At 38.6% G+C, this 25,910-nt stretch overlaps 1 protein-coding gene across 8 annotated transcripts in view; it reads left to right on the forward strand.

Moving 5' to 3' along the window:
* Window positions 1–25,910, forward strand: part of srrm3 (serine/arginine repetitive matrix 3) — a 156,273-nt gene that overhangs the window by 112,533 nt on the left and 17,830 nt on the right. For all 8 annotated transcript variants that reach the window (XR_004416087.1, XM_033045959.1, XM_033045961.1 and 5 more), the window contains 4 exons: window positions 1,588–1,638; window positions 8,133–8,240; window positions 10,319–10,538; window positions 23,776–24,122. Coding sequence is in view for 7 of the 8 variants with exons in the window: in XM_033045959.1 (XP_032901850.1) it covers window positions 1,588–1,638; window positions 8,133–8,240; window positions 10,319–10,538; window positions 23,776–24,122 (726 nt within the window). In the remaining variant the exon portion in view is untranslated. The remainder of the gene's footprint in view (window positions 1–1,587; window positions 1,639–8,132; window positions 8,241–10,318; window positions 10,539–23,775; window positions 24,123–25,910) is intronic.

Raw genomic sequence — 25,910 nt, forward strand, 5'->3', positions numbered from 1 at the left:
TAAATTCTAGTGAATACAAGCCCAGTCGACCTATTATTTCATCCTATGTCAGTCCTGCCATTGCAGGAATTAACTTGGTGAAAATATGCTGCACTCCCTCAATAGCAATAATGTCCTTCCTCAAATTAGGAGACCCAAATTGCACACAATGCTTCATGTGCAGTCTCACCAGGGCCCTGTCCAACTGCAGTAGGACCTCCTTGCTCCTAAACTCAAATCCTCTCGCAATAAAGGCCAACATGCCATTAGCTTTCTTCACTGCCTGCTGTACCTGCATGCTTGCATTCAGTGACTGATGTACAAGCATACCCATTTACCTCACATTTATCCACATTATTTTCATCTGCCATGCATCTGCCCACTCACTCATCCTATCCAAGTCACCCTGCAGCCTCATAGCATTCTCCTTGCAGCTCACACTGCCACCCAGCTTTGTGTCATTCGTAAACTTGGAGCTGTTACATTTAATTCCCTCGACTAAATCGTTATTATATCTTGCAAAATAACTGGTGTCCCAGCACCGAGCCTTGCCGCACCCCACTAGTCACTACCTGCCAGACTGAAGAAGACTTGAAACGTCACTCATTCCTTCTCTCCAGAGATGCTGCCTAGTCTCGCTGAGTTACTCCAGCATTTTGTGCCTATCTCTGTTTTCTATGAGACAGCCAGTTTACAGTCCTTTCTAACACACATTCTCTGGTTCTATGGGTCTTTAATTTATGCACAAGCCTTTATGTGGCATCTTGTCAAATGCCCTTTGTGAATTTACACTAAAGCTACATGTTCCCCTCCATCAACTCTCCCTGTTATGTCCTCAAAGAATTCAAGTAGATTTGCCAAACATAATTTACCTTTTGTAAAATCATGTTGTGACTAGGTTTAATTATATTCAGCTATCCTAAACGATTGTCCGTTTCCTCTATGACCTCTTCTGTAGGAATTGATTTGATTTCCAAAGTATTAGGGGACTCCGACATTAGGTGACATACCCAGTAAATTAAAGTCATGTGTTTCACAAGTTCAGAAATAGTTTTATACTATTGTATACAAAAACATGTTGGCACTGTCTTCAGCAAACCCCGATTGTTCCTGCCCCAACATTTTCTGCACCCAGGCTTTAGTCCAATAACTACTTACCGTAGATATCAAGCAAGAATAAATAAAGATTATACCTTCTTGAATATCTTAATTGCGTGAATTATGTCGCAATTTAAATGGTAAATGTCCATCATAATGGGTGGTCATGAATCCAATTAAAATTGTTGTCTAATAGAATTGTTCCATTCATGAAATTTAATGCTGCATCTCATGAATGGAAGCAACTCCCCTTTGACCTGGAAGTACTTCATGCAGGTGTTGCAAGGAAATTGTGGTAAAGTATATTGTTCATCAAAATTTGCCACATTTTATTATAATGAGTAGCAGTATTATTCTCTTGGGGGGGGGGGGAGGTATTTTAACCACACATACTGTTGAAATCTGCTCTGAAGGAAGTCTGAAATCTAAAGTACTCCTAAGGAAGTTTACACACATATTGGGTTATATAATTTTACTCCCCTGATTTTTATTCATTAATTTTCTCCGTAGGTCTACAAGCCCTAAAACCAAACGCAAAGACAGAAGCAAACAAAGAAGGCGGTATGTTTAAATTATTAATGATTATCCTAGCGTCTCAGGATTCAGCCTTTGATATAAGCTGCTTCTTGCTCACAGAGATGGCCTGAATGCTAGATGTTGGTCCATGGTGATTCTTATTCCTATATTCTTATAAGGGTTTGGCGCAGAGTTCATGATAATGCCAAATAATCTAATTACACAGCTCTGTGGAGCTCAGTTTCCCACATTTGTCTTTTTAGCTTTTCTCTTTTTCTTTTCATTTCTATAGTTCTAATGCCTAATTTAAAATGTTGAATAAATGTATAATAATAAAAATTCAAGAACCTATTCTAATCAAATATATCAAATGGTTACCTAAAATTGACCAACTGAATAAAGTTCTTTCCTGACAAATTGGACGCAAGTACACAAAGGAATTGTGAATGTTATTGCCCACCATCACAATGTATTTGTTACCTAGAATAGGTTCCACCTGCTTATTTGCCTGTTGTAAATGCTACTTTTTGTCTTTCATGTTGGATTCAAATTATTTGCGTAACCAAAATGATTTACGTAACCAAAACCAAAATAACAAATAGCCTCATTGGACACCAGCATAAAGCATAGTGCTCAATGCTTTCTTGTTTAAAGACAAAAGACACTGCAGATGCTGGAATCTAGAACATAAATTAGAATGGCAGATGGTCTCAGTGGGTCAATGTTTTGGGTTGAGATCCTGCATCAGGATTGAGAGGGGATCGGAAAGATTTCCAATAAATAGGAGTGCGAGGGCAGATGGGATAGAGGCCAATGAGGATGTTGGCCTGACCTTAGCAATGGAGAAGTCCAAGGGCAGACAGTTCAGTGTGGGAGTGGAAATGTTGGCTTGCCATGCCACCAAAAGCTGTAACTTTGGGGAACACCACTCATATTCTGCCTGGTAGTTTACAATGCAATGGAATGAAAAATAATTGTTCTAATTTCCAAACCTACACCACACACCAGCACCCCAGTGTTCTCCTTCCACACACACTCACCTGTCCTTCTAGGTTTCTTCTCACCTTGTTCGCCCCTCGCCCCACCTCATCCCCTCCCATGAACCAATGGTTGCACCTCTCACCCACCAGGCTCTGTCCCACCTCACTTTGTGCTGTTATTTCCTGGAAACTTTTTTTATTCCCTCTCAATCTTGACGCAGTCCCGACCCTAAATGTCAAATTCCATGTTTTGCCTCTGCAGGAGCTGCTTGACTCATTAGTGCATTCTGAGATCTTCCATCATTCTGTTTTCTTTTATATTACACTTTGTTTGTTAACTTTCCATTTTGCGGTGATTTTTTGCTATAGTTCAATTTATGTCGATTTAAAATGTACCGCATGTTTATAGTTTAAGTTGCACAGGAAAAGTACATGGCGTTCCCATTTAGTTTGTAAAATTATTTGCAGTGTTGCTTTACTTTAGGGTTGGGTACGTATCCACCATAAAATAACAGAAAAAAATGGTAAATACTCAGCAGGTCAAATTGCATCGGTGACCAAGAGATCAGAGATAATATTTCAGGTTGAAGGCCTGCACACACTGGCCGCAGATCAGTACTGCCCTGGAGCAGGCCCTTTGGCCCACAATGTCTGTGCCAACTATGATCTCAATTTAAACTAATCTCTCCCTATACATGATCCACATCTCTCCATTTTATGCCTTTCTGTGTGCCTGTCTAAACATCTTTTAACTGCCACACCTTTACATTCCCCCCTCTGACTTACCTTAAAGCTAAGTCTTCTAGTCTTTTGTTCTGACAGTCTACCCTATCAATGCCTCTCGGAATTTTTATTCCTCTATCAGATATCCCTCAACCTCTGATGTTCCAGAGAAAACATTCCAAGGGTGTCCAGCCTCCGCTATAACTAATCCCCTCTAATCCAATCAGCAATTTGGTAAACTTGTTCAATGCCGATTAAAATCAAGTATTTTGTCAAAACTGTGACACGTTGGAGATCAGTAGCTTTTTAGAGAAATAAAGGACAGGAGGAAAGGACAAATGAGTAGGTCTGTTATAGAGTGGGTGTGTCAGAAAGAAGAGGCATATGAATTCTATCTACAAATACTATCTAGAGTACTACTACATTTAGTTCTGAACACTGATTTTCAGTAAGGATATATTAGCCTTGAAGGACATGTAGTGTTTATACACTCAAATAGCATCAGTCCTAATCCTTGAAAATTATGGTAACAGATTTCCTAGGCTCGGCTTGTATTTCTCATATGAAATTAATTAAGAGCGTATATAATCGAGTTGTTTAAAAGATGATCAAATATTTTCATTAGACGTCGAGAAAGTATTTCCTCTGGTAGGAGAGGTTACATCCGTGGGTGAAATTAGAACTATGCCTTTCTCGTATAGAATGGGTAATTTTAGACAGCACTTCTTTGTCTAAATGGTAATGAAAATCTGGAACACTGTCCTTCATGACGTTGTTGAGGATAGATCAATTAAAATTTGATAAGACTGGAGATTTATGTTAGCAAGGCATTAAGTAATATGAAACCATGGGAAATAAATGAAGGTGCCAATCAACTGCAATCTAATTGAATAATGAAACATGTTCAAGGTGTTGAATGGCCTACTCTTTTCCTATGTTTAAAAGGTTTTTCACCCGTTTGACATCACTTAAAAACTTGTAGGGCGTTAAGCACACTAATGAATAAAATTTGAATAATTACTGCAGTATTTATAACTTTAATAATCCCATTTTACTAGTTAATGTGTGAGACAGATTTCACAACAGCCACAATAATGTAGTAAACCTAAAAATATTGCAGCATAACAGTGGAGTGAACGGAATGAACGCATTTATTCTGTACTGGTAAATAGAAGTCTTGTCCAATCCACTAAATAATGAACATATTAACGTATAATTTAAAAGCTACAACAATAAATTCTGATCTGTATATTTGTATGACCAACCTTTTTCAGGTTAGTCACAGTTTTGTGCACAAACATTCGACTGCCTTCCTGACTCACTACATACTTTTTATTAATCCATTGCAGTATAATAATATTTCTCCAAATCAGTGATTAATTAAAATGAATCCCAAGAGATTAGGCATTTATGTTCTAATTGGAATTTTGGTTTATTGCTCCCACCAACTGCAAAATGTAGCTTGACCCCTCCAGTTGAATTAATAATGTATGAAATCAGGTTGGAGTTGATAATGTTCCAGATCCATGACCAATTTACAAGGGCTACCTTTAGTTCCACAATCACATTCTCTGTAGTATAGCCAACACTTATCCTTGAATCAGCAACTCAAGAACACCTTGATGTACCATAATCATATTCATTGAGAGTTTATACGTTAAGAGAAAATAGTGCAAGTGTTTCAGGCCAATAATCATTCATTAAAATCTGATATTTAGGACTTCGATTAGGAGGAATTGTTCACCTCAAATGATTTGATATTTTTTGGAATTCTCTATCCCAAAGGCTCATGACCATGAGCTCGGTCATGTATGTTCAAGAAAGAGATTATTACATTTTGGTTAATTTTGAAAAATAGGAAAATGCAAAGGATAGAATTAAGAAAGGACACAAGCCAAACTTATTGAGCATTAGAGTATACCCAAAGTAGCTTCAGTTCCTTTGTACCTTCATAAGATGAAAGGTCAGTGACCCTGATAGCAGACCCCCCATGTGGAACGTGCAATACCTTGTTGGTTGTAACTGCTTTGGATCTTGGTCTCCGTTGATATTTGATGCAGTGGGGTAACAACCAGTAAGCTGTTTTCCGATATATCTGTTCCATTTTAGACAATTAAAAGGAAGATTAGGCAAAAAATGTAGCAGCTGTAAAGCATACCAGAAGCAAGAGATAGTAATTTGCCAATGGTGAGAATTAGGGCAAACATGCAGAAATTCAGAAATGTTAGGTCACCTATATTTCTTTTATCTTGAAGGATCTATGGGAATCCATCTGGGTTTTACATTGTCCCATTTTTTTTTTGTTTTTGTTTATTTTATTAGAAGTTAATACAGTACAAAACAATACAGTGTCATACTATGTCTTACCGTAATCCATTCTATGTACAACCTCTAGTTTTATGTTATGAGAAGGAAGTAAGCAAGACAAGAAAAAGAAAACAATAGAAAGGGGAAAAAGTGGAAAAATAGATGGTAGAGAGTAGAAAAACGTGAAGTGTGTATATAAAAAATAAAAAAATAAAAGAAAAAAGAAAAAGTGGAAAGTAGAAATAGAAGAGAAGGCCCCTTTAAAGAGAATTTTTCAAATCTATATTCGGAGATGTAAATCTATCCACGTCATGAACTGAAATCAGCAATCCTTATGGTACCGCTGCATCACATGATTCCAAAAAGTCGATGAAAGGAGACCAACTCCTTAAGAATTGGTCATATTTATCTATTAGTCGGAATCTCATTTCTTCAAGGCGTGCTATGTCCATCATATTACTAATCCACATTTTAACAGTTGGTATGGTTGTATTTTTCAAAAATTTAAGTATCAATTTCTTTCCAATTATTAACCCATAATTAAAAAAAACATTTTGGTCTTTATTTAAATTGGTATCTTCTCCTATTATTCCAAATATAATCCATTCCATTTTGGGTTCTATTCTTGACTTGAAGAGCTTTGTAAATATATCAAATATATCACTCCAAAATTTATTCAACTTTGTACATCCTACAAATGAATGTGTTATATTAGCGTTTTGAAACAAACATTTATCGCATCTGGGAGAGACGTTTGGATAAAATTTATTCAACCTCGTTTTTGAATAATATAGTCTATGTAATAATTTGAATTGAATTAAATTATGTCTTGCATTAATAGAACAGTTATGTGTATTCATCAAATACTTTTCCCACATTGTACCATTTAACAGAAATTGTGTGAGTGGGAATAAAAAGCTGGAAGCACCCAGCAGCTCAGGCAGGATCTGTGGAAAGTCCTTTCTTTGGAACAATGAATGAGAGATGGCTACAGCGGAGATGTTATTGTGAATTCAGGTTCCTCATGCAGTTTCATACGGATTATCAGCTGTTTTTTAATCATCATAAAGAAAGACACACTTCTAAGTGTTCAGATTTGTAGATAAGACCAACCCAATGCACAATAATACAAATAGTCAATGCACAATAATCCTAAATGTATGGTTGAGGCAACTGGCAGATGGAGTTCAGTGTTCATAAGCGTAATGATTAGACAACTACTATTTGCTTTAATACCGTTAAGCCCCTGTCCCACTTACGTGTTCTTGGCACGCTAATTACGCGACCTCATGGTCGCATTGAGGCGCGACGGTCCCGCGAAGGTCGCGCGCAACTTCATTCGCCCGCACAGCCGTCTGGAGAGCGTGACGTCATTTGAAGACGGACACAAATTGCCAGAGTAACTCAGCGGGACCGGCAGCATCTCTGGAGAGAAGGAATGGATGACGTTTCAGGTCAAGACCCTTCTTTCAGACTGAAGAAGAGTCTTGACCTGAAACGTCATCCATTCCTTCTCTCAAGAGATGCTGCCGGTCCCGCTGAGTTACGCCACAATTTTGTGTCTATCTTCAATTTTCTTGGCCTCGCTCTGGGAGTAGAAATGGGGGCAGATCCGGATCCGCAACGGCTGTGAGCCCCAGGCCGAGCTCGGCGATCGTTTGCCTGCTTCTGCTGCTGTTGAAGGTGAGACGTTGCGTCGCGCCAGGGTCTTGGGCCTGTCCCACATTGGCCGTCAGTTACGCCACAGGCCGTTGGCGCGCGAAGATTTCGTTCGCTACAAAAATTTCGGAGCCCCTCGCGATGTCGCGCACAACTACATACCCCTTCATGGTTCTCAGTGGGACCGGCCCCGCACGGCCATACGATGCCCGTACGCCTCAACGCAACCACGAGGTCACGTAATTTGCTTGCCAAGGACACATAAGTGGGACAGGCCCTTCAATGTTGTGAAACATCTCAAAGCATTTTGCAGATGTCTTATAAAACAAATGTAATACTAAATCACAAAAGAGGGTTATGAACAAGTGATCAGATAGGTTTTGAGTACCTTTGAATAGAAAAATTGTAAGATTTATGAATTAGCAGCAGCTTTTTGAGGAGAAATTTCCATTTGTAATATTCTTATTGTGAAATACCTCCTGACATCTCGCCTGATTCATAAAGTCGTGTATTTGTTCTAAATTCTTCAACCAGAGGAAATATTTATGCTTTAATCTTCCTAACTTAAGGAAATGTGGCCTAAATTCTTGCATTCTGTACTCATAACATAAATAATGGTTTTTTTTGTGTAATTAATAGAATTATTTTTTACACATTATAAATAATAATGAAATGCTGTGATACATTAAGTAATCAGTCGTGGTCTGATTGAAAGGTAGATTCTGCTTGAAGGGCTGTTTTCTGATTGTATGCTAATGATACTCTTTACTTATTCTATATTATACTGAAATATCCGCTGCTGATAACATCCTCAGGAATGACATTGCTCAGTGTGGTCCATTTCTCATGCAAGCCTCTTTTCCTCAACAGGTCACCCAGTGAGTCACCACCACGGAAAGCGCACAAAGCACGAAGCTGTTGCAGCTCCCGCAGTGTGTCTGCATCATCTATACGCAGCTCCTCCAAATCTCTAAGCAGGTCAGTATTACATGCCACAGATTCGGCTGAATATTAACAGACTAGGTGTTATGTTATTATACAAATTCTGACTTCCAGTCTGTAAACCTAATTCCCCGATGTTAACTTTACCATCATTACCTATCCCCATTCATAATTAGAATGGGAACTTTTCTAATTTTGGTTAGATATTACTCTTGTTCTGCGGTACGTTACAAGTTTTATCACAAAGGCCATCTGTTCAATGCAGCACCCAGCAGTTAATAGAATTAGATATTCAGCAGTGCTTTCAAAGGTTCCATACTGCCGATTTCATGATCCTAGTCAAAATGAGATTAAATTACTACAGTATTCTTAATTTGTAACTCCCATCTGTTAAACGTCTAAAACTTGCAACAGAATAAATAATATGTAACACCCAATTCTGTTTTATGAAATACTGGAAGTTTAGTGATTTGGCACTTTATATTACAGCCCACCTAGAGAGCAGATTGCTGCAATGGGTAAATGCGTTCTGAGAATGATTTTAAAAAATGGGGATGAAGAGTAAGAGAGATACAGACAAAAGATAGAAAGTGTGAGGAATCAAGAAAAGAAGGAGGAGAGAGAAATTATTATTGCTCTGTTCCTTAACATAATAGTTAAAACTGATTAACACACATTTTTTTTTTTTTTTAATAGGCCTATTAATATATTACCATGATTTCGTAAACAAATAACAACAGAGTGTGAAAAAGGACAAAATGTATCTATCTAAAATGTGTATAGGTTATGTCGGCACCCAGGTCATTTTGCTTTCCATTTGATCCTATCTGACCATTTATTTCATCATGTGTAGCAAGGGCAGTTTTAACAGGTGTACTCATCTCTAGACCAACGGTTCTAAATTGGCATAGAACATAAAGATAAAGTACAGCTGCCAGCCTATACTTTCAATAGCGATCTAAATTAAATGTTTTCCCCAAGCTTTCACGTCAGGTTTGCATTGCGTCCATGCATCCTTTCTATTAACATGCAGGTTTTAAAACCTGTCAACAATACTGGAGAAGATGATCTTCTGTAGAGGGGTCTCGACCCAAAACGTCACCCATTCCTTCTCTCCAGAGATACTGCCTGTCCCGCTGAGTTACTCCAGCTTTTTGTGTCTATTTACTGATACACGGGCCTGGATTCCACTTGACAACCTGCTGCCTGTAAGCCTATTGATCTGAAGGCAATTTGAAAGGCAATCACACCAGCACCAAGGTCCTGGAGCCAAACAGTTAGGTCCTAAGCAGCAGCAACTCATTCCAGTGATATCTGGAACCACCTACATTTAAAAAATCCCTCTGAACTTTTGGCAATGCCCTTAATAGAAGGCACATCTGGGGCACAATGCTGCTTGGCTTCACCATTGCCATCAATACCACTCACTCAAAGCTTAAAAGCCACCAAGGCCATCGATTGTTTTTGATTCTTCCTGACATTGTAATTAAACAAAAAAAAAATTTTAATTGGCAAAGACACAAAAATATTTAATATCACAATTTAAATATCAAATTCCAAAACATGGATATTTATGTGAAGTTACTGGCAAAATTCACAACATTAAGATGCCTTGCTTATAATACCCATTTTCTATAAGTTAATGCTTTCTTGCTGTAATACTTCCCCAAGTATTGTTGATAAAACAGCAATGCCATGGATGATTTATCTGCATTTAGTTAATTATTTGATCACAATATTATTTGGGCTTAAGTTCATCAAACATAGGAGAAAATAAACTATCAACAAATACCTAATGTGCAAGTGCCAGATTATGCCACATTAGCTTTTTTAAATTTAATAGTGGCATGACAGGTTAAGGGTGAAGTTTAATAGCCTTCTGATGAGGTGGTACGACAATGAAGCAAGCTGTGTGGAGTGATTGAGGCTGGAGCATGGTCATCAATGTACTTGAATTGTATTCGCAAATGCACTGTGTGCAACAGTATATTACAATCTTTCTATTCTTCATTGACAAAAAACTAATCAAAGTTCACCCACTGACCAATGTTGGAACTCAGCAAAGAGCTTATTGGTTACACTTAATCAGCCACTTGCTTTTATTTGTTTTCCAGTTCCCACAGCCCATCTTCAGAGCGTAGAACATCACATTCCAAAAGCAAACGCAGTGCTATTTCCAGGCAGCCCAAGAATGACACAAACGAACCCAGTCAATCTCCTCTGCAAGGCCGACGCAACAGATCAGTGACTCCCAGAGAGAATGGACACAAGGGTCCTTCGTGGAGTGACAGACACAGTCCAAGACACAGACATCCACCAAACAGATCACAGGATGTATGTAGTCTTTTCCTACTTTTCTCTGGTTTTCCTCTTTTCTCTCTCTTTTTCTCCTATCCAGACCCCTCTCTTTTCCTCTCTCTCTTCTGGGAGTTTTGAAGCCAGTTTCCAATCAGAATCTTGTGTGTGCTCTCCATTCCCATCATTGTTTTCTATTTCTCATTACCATCTGAACAGCATGTGCAGTTCATTAGCAATAAGCTTCATTTGTGATAGAAAATTCCAAATCCTATGAACAATTTAGTGGAGAGTATCTTATTAATCTTGGAATGTCCTTCCTCCATATATTAATTATATCCAGAAATTTGTCTATTGAACTAACGATCATTCCGTTAAAGGCTTTAGTGAAAATTTATATCCAATTGGTAATGGAGAATAGAGTCAGAACCGACTAGCCTTTCACAACATTTGATTGCATGATAGTATTAATATTTTCAAGTAGTGATGAGAGACCTCAGTTGTTCAAGGAAATAAGAGTTAAACTGATATTTCCTTTTGAGCGGGAAAGGTTGGCTAGAAGTGCAATAAGTAGTCAAGATTATGAATGGCTTGGTAAAGGAGAAATTATTTCTACTGACAGGAGGCTCGCATGACAAATGTATAAAATGATTAACAATGGCAAGAGAACATGAGACAAAAAAGTATCTGCATTAAGATTTCTTGATCAGAATACCTGTTTGAAAAATGGATGGAAACAGATGCAAAAGTAAATTTAAGAAAGTCAAATACTTCAAAGGAAAAAAACCTATATAGGTTAAACATTGGGATGGGACTGATAGACCTTTGGTCCAAAGCAGGATGTTATGACAATTAAAATTTAAGTTTCATGAAATCTTAATTAGTTTTTGCAACCCATCCCCATTGTAATGAATTGTAATGAGCAAGCCATAGATTCAAGTGTGCTGTTTGAGAGGCTCAACAGTCTGGAAATATGATCAGACCCCTGCAGATTTTGTGATTACTGTCAGCTTCATTTTGGCTCAAAGCGAGCAGGGGTTAGCCAAACTAATATGTATTCCATTGATGTGTTCCATTTTCCCTGTATCTTGAAACGAAATACAAGAGAAACAATCTGAAGCCACATGTTAGCGATTAAAGGAAGCCTCCTTGGGTAAAACTTTTAGGGAGATATGATTATTTTTATTGTGTTCCCTCATGCTGCCACCACTTTGAATATACCGATACAGCTGGTGGAAACAAATGATGAAGAGATACACTGCACCAATTTCCAGTTGCAGCATTCTCAAACGCAGCTGTCTGCATTTTCTTCCTGGGTATACAACAGATACCACCTTATTTGGCAAAACATGATGATATTTACTTATTCAAGGTGCCATCCGTGTGTCTCTCCAGGTGCCACTACTGCACATGCATTTCAGACTTGCTGCACCATGTTCACCAGCCCTAGCTCTCTTCACCCAGAAGCTCTATCCATTTTATTCTTGTAGCTCGATTGCTTTCCTGTATTTAATCTTCAATCTGAGAGATAACTCTGCTGTCTAGCAATTATTTAATTAGTGAAGATAAAGTTATGCCATAACGCACACAAACAACCGGAGTGGTGATATTTGTAGAAGCTGATCTTCCAGCATACTAGAACATTCCTGGACATTCCTTCCTACATTCCTGTGCCTCATAATATTAGAATCTTCGATTTGCGATCCATTTCTCCACATCCATAGCAAAAAGTTCAAGCGAACCATGTCCACAGAACTGGCATAATCATAGGACTGGGACAAGGCTAGTGGTAAATTCACTTCTATGTGCAACATCTAATTCATGGATGTCATAGGGCATTTACAATTTTTCTCCACTAGCCAGAAACTATTAGCAAAAAATACAGCGAATTATCGATAATCGAAAAAACTGTAATATACAAACAACTGTAACTGACACTGGTGCTTCACACCCTGGGAACATTAAACGACATCTTCATCTATCTCAGAGGCTGAATTCATAAACAAAACACATCATGCAATAGCCATGTTCCTTAGTTAGTTCTCCAGTTAAATGCCTGCATCCCTCTTAAAATTATTGATACCGTCGACTTGAAGCCGTCATTTACTGTTGATAACAAATATTCTGCCTGCTCTCTGTGAAACATCAGCTGAACAAGAATTGTGCAGGAGTCCTTTATCATTTGACTCATGGATGATGAAAAAACAATTGATTTTGGTCGCTAGCGCTAGATATAAAGCAGAACATTGATTGCTAGTTGCATAATTGGTTTTGTGAATGTGAGTCCAGCAGGCAGCAGTTAGTATTGTATATGTTTAGACTGGATCACTAAAGATTAATTTCTCCTCCTTTGTTACTTGATTTCTCCTTGAGAAATTTCCAGACCATGGATGCCAACTTCCTCTTGTGTTTCAACATCTTCCCCTTTACTGATTGTTCTGCTCAGTTTAGTTTATTGTTACATGTACCGATGTACAGTGAAAAGCTTTTGTTGCGTGCTAACCAGTCAATAGAAAAACAATACATGATTACAATCTATCCATTTACAGTGTATATGCACAGTGTATATGTGCATGTCCCTACCTACTTCAGTTTGGTCTAATTAGAAGCCTTGAAATTCAGTTTGGTATATTTTGTTTGTAATTTTATATTTCCCTCTTTCATGATGGGTAGCAGCAAAGCAACCATGCCCCTTGATCCGCGATGGTAGAGATATAATTAGTATGCAGGTTGATCTACTATATTTTAGCAAGTCCAGAAAACAAAGGTGAAAAGTGCAATAAAATGCTATTTTTGTTCATTTATTTTATAAATTCTTTTAACTAACATTCTTTGGTTAGATGTGGAGGAAAGAACTGCAGATGCTGGTTTAAATCGAAGGTAGACACAAAATGTTGGAGTACCTCAATGGGATAGGCAGCATCTCTGGAGAGAAGGAATGGGTGACGTTTCGGGTCGAGACCCTTCATCAGACTGAAGTTCTCGATTCGAAACTTCACCCATCTATGTTTCCAGAGATGCTGCCTGACCTGCTGAGTTACTCCAGCACTTTTTGTCTGTCCTTTTGATCTTTTTTTTCTTCAGTTCATTACCACAGAACTTAAATTATCTACACTGATTTCATGCTGCTGTGTGCACAGGCAAAGTTGTCTGTGCCTATCATCTGTCTCTGCACTTATCGAAGTGGTCAGCAAAGCCATTTCCAATGAGGTCAGTGTAATAGCTGAAAGTGGGAATGTGAAAAATGATCACAACATACCATACTCTACCAGTTACAAACTTTTGTGTGACTTAGACATATAAAAGAGTTAGTCAAGACAAGAGTCAAGAGAACGCAATTGTCATTTGTACGAACAACGTAACAGTAAAATTCTTGTGTGTAGCAGCTTAACAGGCCCATAAACATAAAACACACAGTTAATATATAATATAATTTTTAATGAATTAATAGCCATAATACTAGGCGAAATAGAAACTGCAGTCCTTAGTGCAAACAAAGAGAGTCCATGAAGGTTCATAGTTGCTAAGGTTAGTGTCGAGTAGCCTGATGGTTGTTGGGAAGAAGGTATTCTTGAATCTGGTGGTCATGATTTTCAGGCTGCTGTACCTTCTTCCAAATGGTAGGAGTGAAATGAGCACGTGGCCAGGGTGGTTTAGATCTTTGATGATATGGGCTATCTTTTTGAGGCAGCAAGTTTCTATACTTGGGAGGTCAGTATCTCTGATGGACTTGGCACCACTCTTTTAACCTCCTTCATTCCTGGGTGTTCAATATACTGAACCAGTACGTGATGCAATCAGTCTCTATGCTCTCTACGGTACACCTGTAGAAGCTCAGTGGAGAATACATTCACTAATCAACTGAGGAAGTAGAGGCATTGATGAGCTTTCTTTGTGATTGCATCAATGTGTTGGGCACAGGAAAGATATTCAGACATATGCATGCACAGGAACTTGACTTGACTCTCTCCACTGCCATCCCATCAATGAAGACCAGTTCACGGATCCTTGGCTTTCCCCCGCTGAAGACAACAATCAGCTCTTTAGTCTTCTTGATGTTGTGAGCAAAATTATTGTTCTGGTACCATTCAATCAAGTTTTCAATCCTACTTCCATACTCTGATTCATCATTACCCATTAATTGTCCACCAATGTTTAAGAAGAAACTGCAGATGCAGGAAAATCGAAGGCAGACAAAAATGTTGGAGAAACTCAGCGGGTGAGGCAGCATCTTTAGGCGACTTTTCGGGACGAGACACTTCTTCAGACCACTTCAGGCCAATTGTCCACCAATGGTGGTTTTGTCGGAGAATTTGAAGATGGCATTGGAGCTGTGTCTGGTTACCCAGTCATGGATATAGAGAGAGTAGAGCAGGGGACTGAGCACACAGGCTTGAAGGGTTTCTGTGCTGATTGTTGTGGAGAAAGAGGCGCTGTTGCCAATTTATAGTGATGCTGGTCTGCCAGTGAGGATGTCAAGGATCCAATTATATAGGGATAAGCAGAGACACAGTTTTCTGAGTTTGATAATGTTTGGATGAGATGGTGGTGTTGAATGCCAAGCTGTAGTTGACGAACAACATCCACGTTGACAAAGTAAGTGCTCTTATTGTCAAAGTGGTCCAGTGATAGACTGGCAAGCCAGTGAGATAGCATACCCCATTGATCTATTGTGGTGGTAGATGAATTATAATGGTTCCATGTCATTAATAAGGTAGGAATTAATATATGTCATAACCAATCTCTCAAAGCACTTCATCACTACGTACATTTGTGCCACTGGACAGCAATCATTGAGGCATGCCACCTTACTCTTCTTGCGCACCGGTTTTATTGATGTCCTTTTAATGCATATATGTGACTCTCAAAACTTAGGAATGAGGGGTTGAAGACATCCACAAACACTCCAGCTAGTTGGCCCACGGATCCTTTATGAACGCAACCAGGAATGCCATCAGGGCCGGTTGCTTTTCCAGGGTTCATATTCATGAAGAATCCTCTATTGTCGGCCTTGATGACTGTGATTACACTGCTATCAAGGACTCTGGTGGCATAAGAATGTGCATCGATGTTCTCAATCTATCAAAGTGAGTCTAGTAAGCATTGAGCTCGTTCAATGACCAGTGATGCCTTGCTACCGTTTGGGCTACCACTCGGTTTACCCTTGCAGGAAGTGATGACATGTGGGCCCTGCCACAGCTGCCAAATGTCTGTCTAATCCTCCAGTTAAAAGCAAAAATGTCCCTTAACCTTTCTGATATGAACCTGCGAAGCCAGATTTGAACGCCTATCAGGTCCTCAGTATATGATGGATTTCCTAATTCATTCAAGGCATCTGGCATTCAAGAGAATTCAAGAAAACACTCAGTCTTGGTGGGAACACGCTCCTCCACACATTTACTTATGAAATTGGTAACAACTATGGCATATTCGTCCATGGGTACAAGAAATCAGTTTCCACTCATAATCATTCCAGTTCTTGTGGTTTAAGGGTGTGTCAGCATGGAATTTGAACACTTTATGTGGATTTTGTGTTCCCATTTGAGCTTTGCTGCAGAGATAACAAAAAGTGCCACAACATTTCATTATTAATGGATCTACATACCAGGTATGGTATCTGACTTTTGTTCCAAAATTACCTGTTTTTTGTTATCTCGCTGGAATTTTTGGCATGTCCTATTCTGAAATCTACCTGGTTCCAAAGCAGACTGATCATAAATCAGGGCCTGAAAAAGATGGAAGCAAATCCACTTGATCAACAGGAATAGTTGGAGGTAAAAATCTACAAAAGAGAAAGGATAAAATTGGGAATCTGCACGGGATGACATTGAAGCAAACAATTAAGAATCATTACTGCTTCTTTTCCATGAAATAGAATTTTGTCTGAAATGTATCTATTCATTTTATTCCTTTTAAGCATCACAGGTAAGCCAACGGTTATTGATTATTGTGAGTGATGTGTTTTAAATCCAAGTGGCTCAGCCCTTTTAGGACTGGTTTCGCTTTGCTGATACAAAGCTGGCTATCACCTGGGTGGTACAATGAAAACATTCAATGGGTGTTAAAGGTTTTGTAGATTTTGCGATGCATGAAATACAAACATTCTTTGTAGCCATTATAATCCCCAGGAGAAATCTGCATCTAATGTCACTATGGTAGTTGTGGCAATTGCCCCCATGCAACACTGGTATATAAGAAAGCAAACTGAAACATATACAGTAATATCATCCCATTGGTTTAATTCTCTGGACACAACTGACTCCCCCCTTGTAAGAAACTTAAGACCTGTCAATCTTAAAGTATGCATTCCACTTTACATAGCTCACTAAGGTATTTAACATTGCATATAGTGCTCTCAATGCAGCCTCTTCGACATCGGTGAGACCAAGCGTGACTAGGCAACTGTTTTGTGGAGCAACCGCTATCTTGATCTTTGAGTTGCATGTCATTTAACTCACCTTCCCATTCCTGCCCTGCGTGTCTGCCCTTGGCCTTCTCCACTACCATGGTGAGGCGAAACACAAATTTGAGAACAACTCTTCCTATTCCACTTGAGTAGCCAACAACCCAGTGGTATCAACATTGGATTTTCCAGTTTTAGGCTATTCTTAATTGCAGTGTTCCTTTCCCACTCCTTCCAGTCCTCTTAGGTTCTATCTCGTTTGTTCACCTCTTCTAACACCCCACTGCCCCATTACCTGGATTAGTTACAGTCCGCTACCTGGTTCCATCTGACCATCACCCACACTTCTATCCACTTTGGTTTCTTCCTCCTTAGCCTTCCTTTCCTATTCCCTTTCCCACTTGGTACAATCTGCCCACCATCTCTCCCATATTCCATTGATCACTTTCCAGCCTTTGTGCTACCCTCCCCCCCACCCCCCACCCCGCCCACCCCTGCACATAATTTTTTTTCTTTAACTGTTTCCACCCATCACCCACCCACCATCTCTAAACTACATCTTCCACCTCCATCTGCCCATCAATCACTACTTCACCGGCTCCATTTATCACATACCAGCCCCTGTTTCATTCCTCCCTTTCACTGTTTCACATTGGCTATGTGCCCTCTATAATTTCAGTCCTAATGTAGGGTTTCCATAAAGTCAACCGTCAGCTTGCTTCCACAGATGCTGCTTGACCCACTGAGTTCCCCCAGAAGTTTTTGCTCCAGTTTCTAGCATCTGTAGTCTCCCGTGTCTCCGTTGTATCACTACCTTTCGGGCCATCACAGTTTTAGTTTCTTCCAATTTCAATTTAACACCATTATTCATACATAACTAAACTCTATACAAAAAGTTGCTACGATGTCCATTTAAAATAAAAAGTGAAACTGTTATTGCTTCTCTTTATAAATGAATGTAAATCATTGCTTTTGTTTTATTGCATGGCACCTGGGCAGAATAGAGAGGTTTTGTTTTTTAAAGTGCATGTTAAAACAATGATTTTTTTTAACACGTTCTCTGTACTGGTCAGCACATGAAATACTGTTTCAAATCACTTGTTTTAAGAGGAAATCAAATAATAATTATCTGAAATTGATTTAATGTAAAACAAATTTACTGATCTGCAAATTTGGATAAAGGTTAATAATGTTCATTGATTTGGAGAAGACAAATTAAAGGGATTCTGAGAGGAAGTTGGAATATTAGCATTAACTGGGGATGTATTTTGAGAAATTGATAATAAATAATGCCACATATAAGATTTATGATATCACCTTCAGCTTTTACATTCAGTTTAGCATTAATTTCAAATCTGTACCAGAAAAATGAAGTTGACATGACACTGGATGCATTACTTACCTTGATCAATGAGTTTTAATTGACCAGTTCGGCTTTTACTAATTATAGACATGAATGCCTGAACATGTCCTTTATCTTTTCACTTCCACTGACTGAAGTAACTGTTGCATAAACGACATTATAATTGTCCAGCAAATCAGTTTTCAGATTATACCAAATACCTAAATCACTTACACCTTAGACATTGTTCATTAAATTATTGGGGTTATCTACATTAAGTAATAACGATCATTTAACATATAACTTGATTAAACCGAGCAAAGATGCTAAAATAAAAATGTTGAGGGCTATCATGCATTAAACTAAAAGCAGGTTGACAAAGACCTCACCAATTTCAAGTTTGAAGAGAATTACTTTCTTTGTGTTTGTTCTACTTGCACTAACCAGGTAAGGTGTCATCACGGCTAGATCATTTACGATTAATATGCATCTTAATATAGTTATGTATCAGTAAAAATAGAGACTATGCATAAGTTCACTAATGTTCCTTAACGGAAAGAAATATAACACACTAAACTGTTCAGAGCAATGTCAGACTGCTATCCCCTGTCTAATTGACTGTGAGATGCATTCTGATGTGGCCTAGTAAAAATCCACTTGTACCAGATCACTACAAAGAATGGGGAACAGTTGATCAACAAGGTGGTCCGCCAGCATTATTGCAAAGAAACCAATAACAGCCAGCCTTGCCAGCAACATCTATATACTAAGAATATTTATCCAATTTATCAGAAGGTGAAATTTGTACCATTCTTAGATATTAGTGTCTGTTCAGTTGTCATCAGTGACGAGTCCTGGCCTCCACTTACTCAACTCTTGTATCATTTAATTTGTCACTTTCATTCGATATGATGGAGAATAATCACTTAGGCACAATGCATATTTCTACAGAAAACAAAAATAGGCAGATTTCAATGTACTGTGTCTTCACAATTTTTAACATCAAATTTGCTTTAATCATCAACTGGGATAATTTTAGTTGGAAACGTTCATTTAAGAGGAGCAGGTGAAACACAATGAACTGTGTTTTCACTCCCATTGCCGAGGTGGGCATTTGAAGGAGTGATCACATGCTTTCGTAAATCTTCCCTGGCAATATGTTTATTGACCAAATCACAAGCAGTTTCCATAATAGCGAACAGCTGACTGTCAGATCACCACCCAGGTGTAGGAGAAGGGAAAGCACATGGAGTCTGCATCTTTACATTCAGTCTTGCCTTTCACTGTCTGTCTGCATATTTTGTTTACAATTATAGCACAATTTTGGTCCTGAGTATCCAAGAACCTACCTTAAATATGGCACAAACCTCTGTTGACAATTTCCAAGCCTGGGAACTCATATAGTTTTCTAAATGCTGATCAGGTTGGCAACAGCATTTGCTAAATAGTTCTCAAAGAGTTAACTTTCCCTATTAGAAAGTATCCATAAGGTGTTCTGGTTGTGTCACCCATTCTCTCATCGACAGCTTCCTTTCCCTCTCTGTGTGCTTTTTGTCACCTGTGAGCTTCCCAATGTGCATATGATCCATGTGCACCTTCTGTTGTCCTCAGCCAGTTGTCTTGTAATGTAATTGCAATGCATGCAGATGGGCTTTTATGTTTAACAAACGTTTTCTTTTATTGAGCATTTTGCGAATGAAATATCATGGCTGCAATGTTTGAGCATTAAAAAAAAAGAGGAAAAACTAACAGTTAGCATCAAGTGAAAAGGCACGTTACTAAAGAGTCACTGTCTCTTTCCCATACTGCACTCCATTGTGGAGAATATTGTTTTCTTTTATTATTGCACTCCTATCAGTGGTTAAAAGGTAGGTATTTATTTGCCTTGGCACGCAACACATCTGCAGACGAGTCTGTTAAAGCACCCTGGCTTGAAGTTAAATCTATTTGATTTCTATTTTATAGGTTGATTTTTTTTTAATTTTCTGGTTCTTCTGCTTCATTTATTAATCCTCCCATAAGCCCCCTGCTCTGAATTTGTGTTTTATTAACCTTCATGTTCTTTAGAGTTGTTAAGATGCATATCTGTGTGTCGTTTGTAGCATTGATCCATGAATGATGCCTTTTAAGCCATTTTCTTTTATTTCTCTTATTTTCAGTCGCTATACTAACATATGTAGTAGCACCCTGAATATAGTGGTTGTTTGTTCTTCTCTAACTATAGAAAATTTAAAAAAGGGAAAGATCTCAAAAAGTAAAGACCAAATGTATGTATAAAGTGTGTGGGCATTTTGCCAGTACATTAGGCAGAATTATTATTCCAGCTATTCCCTGTTTTCGACACTGGATTTGTCCTATCCTAGAGGAGTAATACATTTAAAAAGAAAACAAAACGTGAGGTTAAGACAATAATAAACATCCCTCATAACCTTTGATCATCAGCTATCATTACAGATAGAGCCAGGCAGAGGTTTATTCATCCCATTGTCCTCACCTTCTTGTACTTATTCTGGTGTCAAGTGAGAAAATATAACTCTACCTTGAAAAGGTGATTATTAGGAAAGCAAATATTTATTTAGCACCTTTTACATCTTCTTTGAATGTTTGGGCAAGCTTTCAGGCTGCTGATGACAGCATTCTTAAAATGCATGGCTGGTTGCCTCTTATACCTTTTCCTTGATTCGTATTTTGCTTTGTGGCTTCACAATAAAGTCAAGAAATCCGTGCATAATTGGGTTACAATCAAGTCTTGAAGCTGTTGGAGTTATTTTTAATTAAGTGATATTAAATGAACACTTTGACTTCTATGAAAGAAAATTATGGGAGACCAAAGGTGTTCATAATGCAGTTTAACTAAACGGATATCAAAGCTCCAGGATGAAGCAAATAGGATATGTGTCTCATGGAGTGGTGTTGCTTTGCTACATTACCAAGTGTTCAAAATGCTGTCTCTAGGGAGAGAGAAAATGAAAATGGTCAAAAAGAATTTCTGTAACGTTGCCCATGAACTTGGTCGAGGGCAGGAGAGTCATCTGTGCTACTGCCTGGAGCTCCTGGCCTCTTGTAATATTATAGAATCCTGATAAGGCAGGGAACAATGAATAGAAAAGCAAAACAATCCTCATTACAAGTAGTCCTGAAACCAATTCTGCTTTCCAATTTTTAAGATAGTTTTTGTAATGTTATTTCTTAATCACTTTCTTTTATGTTAACAATAAGTGAGGTTGAAATTTGTTAATCAAGTTAGATGTGTTTCAACAACAACAATCCCTGCCCACTGAAAGCTCTGATGTTCTTGTGTGTACAATCCCAGTTCAATTTGATAGGGTCATTTTGCAACCGTTCACTTTTGAAACCCAATGAAAGCCAAGTGAATAGGTAAATATTTCCAATGTGTAATCTCTTTTAAAAGAATCATAATTTACAATTTACAAATAAACATCTTGTTTTTCTATTCCAAAGTATTTGATGCGATATAAAATGGCAGCATTAGGCCACCAGACCATCACTTCTTATTCTGTAATTCAAGGAACATTCAGTAGAATAGTGGATGGGAGGGTTACTTGGAGCTGTGTTAGTTCTCTCCCATTTGCTGGTGCCAGTTAAGTAGTTGCAACTGATCGAAGCCTAAATACATATTCCTTGCGCCTATGCTATTCTAAAGGCTTGAAAAGAAATTGATGGAGAAATAAAATTTAAAAATAAATTATTGCTCAGATAATTCATAATGTTAAATTATTCCAAAAAAAAATAAAGTATTGACCACTTTATATTGTGCTTTTCATAAGATGGCACTGCAAAACATGCCCACCACAGAACATCACTGTACCAGAAGGTAATTTGGGATCTTCCATCAACATAATTAACAATTAAGCTAATTGATGGTCGTTGTTGTATAGTTATTATGATGAAATAGGGCTTTTGGGACGTGTGGTGTTTGAATGTTTACAGCATGTTTCCTTTTGAGAAAGGAAATCGGATCACTTATAATGGACCACAGTTTTAACATAGAAGACGAAAGGCCCCAAGCTGACATTCTAGAAACACATCTGGAAACTGTCACAGACTTAAGATCGGCAGTGCAAAATCATCAAGCTGGGCCCAGTTAAACCAGTCAGACCTCAACTCAACCACATTCTTTATGAAGCATCTTGGGATGGTTTATTTTACAAATACGTTGTACAAATAGAAGCATTTCAAAAATGAAAAAAACCTTATTGTTTCAACAATTAACTTGCAATGTCGTCTGGAATCCAACTTTGAGGATATGGGTCAGGGCAACAATTATAACAGGGCAAATTAACTAGGAGAATTAGTAGAGAATGGTTTAATCTTAGTAACATAAATTCTGGCTAGAAAATAGCAGTGACTGGTTTCTAGAACAAAATTCTATCCTCTCCAGAATCAAGGGGAAAACCAGAAGATTTGATCGATTAAATTGCCCTGAACCAATCTACATAGCTTTGCGATTAAAAAGCATTGAACATAAAAATATACAATTGTGGACTCCAATTGTTAACTTCAACTCTGAAACTTGTCGACACAATGTTTCCCTTTGGCTGTTCAACCCTGAAGAAGTCTTAGTGGTCGCAGAGGCTGAGGGGCCCATTTCTGCATTTAAGGCATAGTTAGACATTCTGCATTTCACCTTGCTTCTTACAACCTCCTGCTCTAAGCTTTACAGGTATAATCTGATGATCCATGTGCATATATTTCCCTAATGTGGACGGTAGCCCAGAGACTCCGGACTGGCCTTATTTTAGTGCATCAATACTTAGGCATTGAAGCAGTTGCATTATTGTAGTATTAAAAAATTCCTTTGCACATTCTTAATTTCATACATTGTTCATATTTCACTACTTGGAAAGGGCTTTTTTGTGTCTTTTTTTCTCTTGCATTTTGTGACTCTAATGATGCACTTATGTTGCCCCGCTTTTCCCTTTTTCCTCACACCTTACCTACTAATGGAGGAAATGCTACCTGATTGGTAAGTGTATGTTAACCAAACGGGGGTACAAAAAAAATTAATAATCTGGGTCGCTGATGACAGATGAGCAGTTCTCTGCAGGAAAAAGCACAAAAAGAAAACAGTTTTATTCAGCGAGTTTTGTTTGAGTGATAATTAATACATTTGTGGATTTTTTTCAATTTTTGCCTTCCATTTCTGTGCTGTTCAGTCAAGTTGTCTATCTTCACCTTGTTTTTTTTAAACCAGGAATTGTAAGAAAACTTGTCCTTTCCTCAAAAATTACAGCAACCTGTTAAGCTCACTTTTTAAAGTTTATTTATTCTTCCATTCTATTCCTTCTTAAACTTTTGTTGACTCTTTATTTATTTTTTCCAATTCCAGGTTTTTATTTTCAATTAGTTTTTGGTTTGCATGCAAAATCTTGCATGAGCTGCACTGTAGAGGACTGTGTTAGATAAAATATTGACGTAGGCTGTGTCATAGGGATATGGCAAGAATTGGAAAATGGTGTTGCTAATATGTCAGGGTCTCTTTTAAGGTTAGCCTTTTTCTCCTGCTGCAGAGCACGGACTCCAGGTCATTGTCCCCAGGAGCAGAGCCCAGGTCTGCATCAAAGTCGCCAAAGGCAAAGGAAGGCAAACACTCGAAGCATAACTCCAGGAGTTTCAGGTCCAAATCTCCCGGCCACAGCAGGAGGTCCTCCGCTGAGGGAAGACACGCAAAGCCCAGGTCAAGATCAGCATCCACTCACAGAGGCTCAAGCAGACGGAAGTCGATCCTGCCGGCTCACAAAGTATCTTCTCGCTCTCCAAGTCAATCGGACTTCAGCAGTGACTCTGCGGGAAGTGTCGGCAGTCGGTCGCGATCGCGCCATACGTCAGGCCGGAGTAAAAGCACACGAGCAAAGAAGTTAGTCCTCTCTTATTTTTCTGCTTTTCAAAAGACACGGTCTTCACATTCTGCATCCCCAGCTGTCTTAAATTCTTGTCCACCCATTTTTAGGTAATTCAGTGTTGACATGCCCCAAAGTACTCCTCCCCTCCATGGAACCTGTACTTCAGGTTACAAATCTGGTTTTCTGGGTCATTGGACATGACGGAATGGAAATGTAGCTATAACCACATTTCGATTCCCTTAATACCAATAAATTGACACGGCACCCAAAATGCAACCTCTTAGTATTGGGGAAACTGCAGTCCATTGACAAACTTATCTTGGAAATTGGTTTAGAAAATAAACATCTGTGGCTATCTGCAGTCTGTACGGTGTGCGTCAGTTATTCACTTCCTGTCACGATTCACCCTCCAAGTGTCATTTTCCATCATATTTCACATGCTATGAAATCATTAACATTCATCTTATGACTCACTGACAGACATTGAATAACAAGGCTGTGGCCTATGATCTTTGTGTATCACAGCAAAACAAAAAGTACAACACACAGAGAGGGGGAGCCACATTGATTAATGCATGCTGCCCTTTAGCAGGCGGTCTACAGTGACAAATGCTAGTCCCAATAATTATGTGCAGCTTGAGGCTTGAATATAACATGAAGCCCAATCAGCAGCTCCATAACGCTTTCATTTGAAATTATTTTCCCATCCTGGCCCCACGATTTCCACTTTCCTCCCTTGATTTCAGTCTTGTTTCTCTGTTTTCCCCCATCCCATTCTCTGCGCTGCCCCCCTCCCCTATGCAGATTTTCTGTCTTCTTTTTTCCCTCTTACACATGGCAGCCTGTGTGATTGGTGTAGCGTGAGCTCTTTAACAATGCTGATACGCTTCCTTGTAAGCAGATTTTACTTATTGGATAACGTCCATGTAATCTTAGAGCATAACTGAGATCACCAAAAATGGTTCAAATCCATTTTCTAGACTTTTATATCCACACAGTCAGCATACAATCATGTAATTATTCATACCACCTTGCAGTGACCCACGTTCTGTCTATGTTATCATATTCTTCTTCATTAACGCAAGCTTAGCAGAAATGTAACCACAACACATAGTTATTCAACCAAAGGCAGGATACACTATTTATAAGCACTCCTGTGAGTTTGGGTTTCATTTTGTTGAAAATCCTTTGTGTTCCATTCATGCCTGATTTTTATTATTTAAGGTGTTGTGAAGGCATTGCGGCCAGTGTGAAAAGTTAAAATACTTTCATGAAGTGCTCTGGTCAAACTGGCCAATATGAATCAAAAATGAACTGGTTAGAGTCATGCATTATACAAAAGATAAGTGTTGAGGAAATTGCTGCAGGAATTTTGTAGAATCCTCAACAAAGCCACCATTGACTGATTTTACCAATAATTGTCCATTCATAAGAGCAGTGAAGGACCTGTTTCCACGCTGTATCTGTCTTTTTTTTAAATTGCAGTCACAGTAAAAAGAATGACCCGTTCAGCATCTCAAAAAGCAGGCCAGAATTTAGCTAACTCAATCTCAAGAAAGTTGAGATTTTACTTTTAAAGCAAAGTATCCAGATTGTGAATGCAGTTCAATTGGCAAATGTGTTTGCTGTTCACCCCACCCCCGATCAGTCTGAAGAAGGGTTTCGGCCCGAAACGTTGCCTATTTCCTTCGCTCCATAGATGCTGCTGCACCCGCTGAGTTTCTCCAGCTTTTTTGTGTACCTTTGCTGTTCACCCCAGTTGTCCAATAGTAAATGTGGATTGCCACTCTTAATAGATGCAT

Source organism: Amblyraja radiata, chromosome 28 (genome assembly GCF_010909765.2).
Source record: "Amblyraja radiata isolate CabotCenter1 chromosome 28, sAmbRad1.1.pri, whole genome shotgun sequence".
NCBI lineage: Eukaryota > Metazoa > Chordata > Chondrichthyes > Rajiformes > Rajidae > Amblyraja > Amblyraja radiata.